Source organism: Hippocampus bargibanti, unplaced genomic scaffold (assembly GCF_051943395.1).
Source record: "Hippocampus bargibanti isolate YZ-2025 unplaced genomic scaffold, ASM5194339v1 Contig00133, whole genome shotgun sequence".
NCBI classification, from domain to species: domain Eukaryota; kingdom Metazoa; phylum Chordata; class Actinopteri; order Syngnathiformes; family Syngnathidae; genus Hippocampus; species Hippocampus bargibanti.
In genome coordinates, this window is record NW_028297038.1 from 1 (window position 1) to 5203 (window position 5203).

At 48.3% G+C, this 5203-nt stretch overlaps 1 protein-coding gene across 1 annotated transcript; it reads left to right on the plus strand.

Moving 5' to 3' along the window:
* The first annotated feature begins 771 nt into the window (after positions 1-771).
* Positions 772-4322, plus strand: LOC148881223 (uncharacterized). Its single transcript, XM_088989408.1, has one exon. It carries the CDS (start codon positions 830-832, stop codon positions 4244-4246), a length of 3417 nt encoding a protein of 1138 aa, XP_088845534.1. The 5' UTR covers positions 772-829; the 3' UTR covers positions 4247-4322.
* Positions 4323-5203: the final 881 nt, after the last annotated feature.

Genomic DNA, 5203 nt, shown 5'->3' on the forward strand with positions numbered 1-5203 from the left:
GTTTTCTGAACTAAATGTTTTCTTAATTGTTTTACGTTTTATGGTGAAATTAGTGTCTATATAGGCTGCAAAGTTCTAATCTCAAATTTATACATGTGAAAACATGAAAATTAAGCCTGTTGTTTAGCTCTGAGGATCATATGATTTTTTATTGCCTTAAATGCTTTTTCAGAGCAAGAGAAACGCATTTTCAGAACAAAATGTTTTCTGCATTGTTTTTACTTTTATGATGTATCTATTTAGGCTGCAGAGGGCTATTTTGACACTTATACAAGTCAAAACACGAAGATTCAGCCTTTTGTTTCCTGTGAGGATCATATGAGCTTTTTATTGCCTTAAACACATTTTCAGAGCAAGAGAAGCACGTTTTCTGAATTTAATGTTGTGTTTATGGTTTGAATTTTTTTTGATGAAATTAGTGTCTATATAGGCTGAAAAGTGCTAATCTCAAATTTATACAAGTGAAAACATGAAGATTAAGCCTTTTGTTTAGCTCTGGGGATCATATGAACTTTTTATTGCCTTAAACGCATTTTCAGAGCAAGAGAGACACGTTTTCTGAAGTAAATGTTTTCTTCATGGTTTTATGTTTATAATAAAATTTTTGTGTATTTAGGCTGCAGAGTGCTAATACGAAAGGGTGGTGACATCTGGAGAGACAGAGGACAGCCGGAGAGACGGCAACCCGGGGAGGGGAGGGTTGGCAGCCCAAACCTTATCTTCCGTGAGGAGGAACACGAAACAAGCTACAGACATAAATAAAGAAAAACACCCCCAGGGGCGCCCGAGAGGGGGGGAGTATGAGCACCCCAAAAGGACGGATCTAAGAATGACGAACCCGGACAACGGATTAACGACGACGACAGTACAGTGCATCTGCGGTAAAACCTGCAAGAATCAGAAGGGTTTGAAAATCCATCAAGGCAGGATGAAATGTTTGTCCGCGGCAGTGACGACACAACGCACAGAAGTTACTTCTGGTCAGACGGAGGAGGAGCCAGGCCCGGAGGCAACCCACAGTGCCCGAAGCCTCCAAGTGTCATCAACACCCGCTGCCAACAGTTCGCATGCCACCCCAAGCCCCCAAGAGACTGCATCACCTCCCAACAACCTACAAAGCCTTCAAAGCCAGCAAGCTTCAACAGTTCCGCCTGGCGGAGCGCCTTCGGCCCAACCAAGGATCCAGTGGCCTCAATCCTCGAAGAGAACTGATTGGAAGCAGTTTGATGAGGACGTGGACAAGGTTCTGGAAGCGACATCCAAGGGGGATGTGGACCAGCGGCTGAGAACTATGACCACCCTCATAGTGAACATCGCGGCTGAGCGATTTGGAACTCAGGCACCAAAGCCCACGCCAACGGCCTATGCTCCATGCCGCAGAGCAAGGAAAATCCAGAGCCTGAGGGAAGAGTTGAAGCTGTTGAAGAGGCAGTATAAGATCGCAGGGGAAGTTGAGAGAGCTGGCCTAGCGGACCTGAGAGCAATCCTCAGGAAACAACTCTTGACCTTGAGGAGGGCAGAGTTCCACAGAAGAAGGCGGAAAGAGAGAGCCAGAAAGAGAACAGCTTTTCTGGCCAATCCCTTCAAGTTGACCAGGCAGCTTCTTGGTCAGAAGAGGGCTGGTCACCTTACCTGCTCTAAGGAGGCCATCAACAACCACCTCAAGGCCACGTACAGTGACCCTAGCAGAGAACAACCGCTAGGTCCATGCGATGCACTGACAACACCACCAGAGCCTACATCAGACTTCAACCTCAAGGAGCCTTGCCTAAGTGAAGTGGTGGAAGTGGTGCGGGGAGCAAGGTCGAGCTCAGCACCAGGCCCAAGCGGAGTACCGTACAAGGTATATAAAAACTGCCCAAAGCTCTTACATCGGCTTTGGAGGGCCCTGAAGGTGATCTGGAGGAGAGGAAAGATCCCCCAGACATGGAGGTATGCGGAGGGAGTATACATACCCAAAGACGAGAGGTCTGAGAACATCGACCAGTTTCGTGTCATCTCCCTGCTGAGTGTGGAGAGCAAGACCTTCTTCAGCATTGTAGCCAGAAGACTCTCCAGCTTCCTCTTGAGCAACAAGTACATCGACACGTCAGTGCAGAAGGGAGGAGTACCGGGCGTTCCTGGTTGCCTGGAGCACACAGGCGTGGTAACCCAGCTCATCAGAGAGGCAAGAGAAAGTAGAGGTGACCTGGCAGTATTATGGCTGGACCTCACCAATGCCTATGGCTCCATACCCCACAAACTGGTGGAGGTTGCACTGGTGAAGTATCATGTACCCCAGAAGGTGAAAGACCTCATCCTGGATTATTACAGCAAGTTCAGCTTGAGAGTCTCCACTAGCCAGCTGACATCTGACTGGCACCAGCTGGAAGTAGGCATAATCACTGGGTGCACCATCTCAGTCATCTTATTCGCACTGGCTATGGGCATGTTGGTCAAGGCAGCTGAACCAGAATGCAGGGGCCCTCTTAGCAAGTCTGGAGTAAGGCAACCTCCCATCAGAGCCTTTATGGACGACCTCACAGTGACAACAACAGCTGTACCAGGAGCCAGGTGGATCCTCCAAGGGTTGGAGCGTATCATGGCATGGGCACGCATGAGCTTCAAACCCGCAAAGTCCAGGTCCTTGGTTCTAAAGAGGGGGAAAGTCACAGACAAGTTCCGTTTCAGGCTGGGACAACACCAGATCCCCTCAGTGTCTGAGAAGCCAGTGAAGAGCCTTGGCAAGGTCTTCAACTGCAGCTTGAATGACAGCGAGTCCATCAAAGCAACCGGCGCTGAACTGGAGGGCTGGTTAAAAACAGTGGACAAGTCTGGGCTCCCGGGAAGATTCAAGGCCTGGGTCTACCAGCATGGGATCCTCCCAAGAATCCTCTGGCCGCTGCTAATCTACGAGGTCCCCATGACCGTGGTGGAGGGTTTTGAGCGAAGAGTGAGCAGCTATCTGCGCAGATGGCTGGGACTGCCCCGCAGCCTAAGTAGCATTGGGCTGTACGGGAAAATCAACAAGCTCAGGCTCCCCTTCAGCTCAGTCAGGGAGGAATTCATCGTAGCACGGGCACGGGAACATCTGCAGTACTCTGGATCCAGAGATGTCAAAGTGTCCGGGGCAGGGATCGTTGTGAGGACTGGGAGGAAATGGAGGGCAGCCGAGGCAGTTGAGCGTGCAGAAACTCGACTGAGGCACAGGACCATTGTTGGAGCAGTGGCGCAAGGTAGAGCTGGACTGGGGAGCCGAACAGCGACCCGCTATGACTCTGCCAGCGCGAGGGAGAGGCAGAGGCTGGTGCAGGAGGAGGTCCGAGCTGCAGTCGAGGAAGAACGAACCAGCAGAGCAGTGGCCATGCGGCAGCAGGGCGCCTGGATGAAGTGGGAGCAGGCGATGGAGCGCCGTGTCACCTGGAAGGACATCTGGTCATGGAACCCACAGAGGATCAAGTTCTTGATTCAGGGGGTGTACGATGTCCTTCCAAGCCCATCTAATCTGTGCACTTGGGGCACCACAGAAACACCAGCATGCCCCCTGTGTTCCAAGCTTGGGACTCTGGAACACATCTTGAGCAGCTGCCCCAAGGCCCTGGGTGAGGGTCGGTATCGGTGGAGGCACGACCAGGTCCTCAAATCCATCGCTGAAGCAATCAGCAAGGGGATTGCGGCAAGCCGTTACACCCAAGCCACTGCGAAGTCCATTCACTTTGTTAAAGAAGGACAAAGGTTGAATACATCAAGCAACCGCTCTGCTGGTTTGCTCTCCACGGCCCGAGACTGGGTGATGACAGTTGACCTGGAAAGGCAACTGAAGTTTCCAGCACACATCACCCAGACCAGGTTGAGACCTGACATCATCTTGGTCTCTGAGGCCACAAAGCAACTCTTCTTGCTGGAGCTGACGGTTCCCTGGGAGGAGAGGATGGAGGAGGCTCAGGAAAGGAAGAGGGAGAAGTACCAGGAGCTGGTGGAGGAATGTCGGAGGAACGGGTGGAGGTCGAGGTGTATGCCGGTGGAGGTGGGCAGTCGGGGATTTGCCAGCCACTCCCTGAGCAAAGCCTATGGCATACTGGGCATAACAGGTGCAAACCGCAGAAGAGCCATAGGCAACAACGTGGAGGCAGCAGAAAGAGCCACCAGATGGCTCTGGTTGAGGAGGGGAGAGCCGTGGGGGCAGTGGAGCAGTAGCATGCCACTTGGACACAGGCCGGGGCCTTGCAAACCCCGGTCGGGTCGCCTGGAGGAGGGTGTCTGTTGAAAGACCCGAAACACCCAGTGATTCTAGGAATCAACACTGATGATGTGTCCAAGTTTGTGCATCAGCAGATGTATTTTTAACTGAAATGACACTTATACAAGTGAAAACATGAATATATAGCCTTCTGTTTAGCTGTGAGAATCATGTGAGCTTTTTATTGCCTTAAACGCATTTTCAGAGCAAGAGAAACCCGTTTTCTGAAATTAATGTTTTCTTCATGGTTTGAACTTTTATGATGAAATTATTGTCTAAATAGGCTGGCTGCACAGTGTTAATGTGACATTTATACAAGTGAAAACATGAAGATTAAGCCTTTTGTTTAGCTCTGTGGATCATATGAACTTTTTATTGCCTTAAACGCATTTTCAGAGCAAGAGAAACACGTTTTCTGAACTAAATGTTTTCTTAATTGTTTTACGTTTTATGGTGAAATTAGTGTCTATATAGGCTGCAAAGTGCTAATCTCAAATTTATACATGTGAAAACATGAAGATTAAGCCTTTTGTTTAGCTCTGAGGATCATATGAACTTTTTATTGCCTTAAAAGCTTTTTCAGAGCAAGAGAAGCACGTTTTCTGAATTTAATGTTGTGTTTATGGTTTGAATTTTTTTTGATGAAATTAGTGTCTATATAGGCTGCAAAGTGCTAATCTCAAATTTATACAAGTGAAAACATGAAGATTAAGCCTTTTGTTTAGCTCTGGGGATCATATGAACTTTTTATTGCCTTAAACGCATTTTCAGAGCAAGAGAAACACGTTTTCTAAACAAAAAATTTTCTGCATGGTTTTAACTTTTATGTTTATCTATTAGGCTGAAGAGTGCTAATTTGACACTTGTACAAGTGAAAACATGAAAATTCAGCCTTTTGTTTAGCTGTTAGGATCATATCAACTTTTTATTGCTTTAAACGCATTTTCAGAGCAAGAGAAACACGTTTTCTGAACTTAATGTTTT

Coding starts and splice junctions, on each gene's coding strand:
- LOC148881223 (XM_088989408.1), top strand. CDS start 830: ATGACGAACCCGGACAACGGATTAACGACGACGACAGTACAGTGCATC.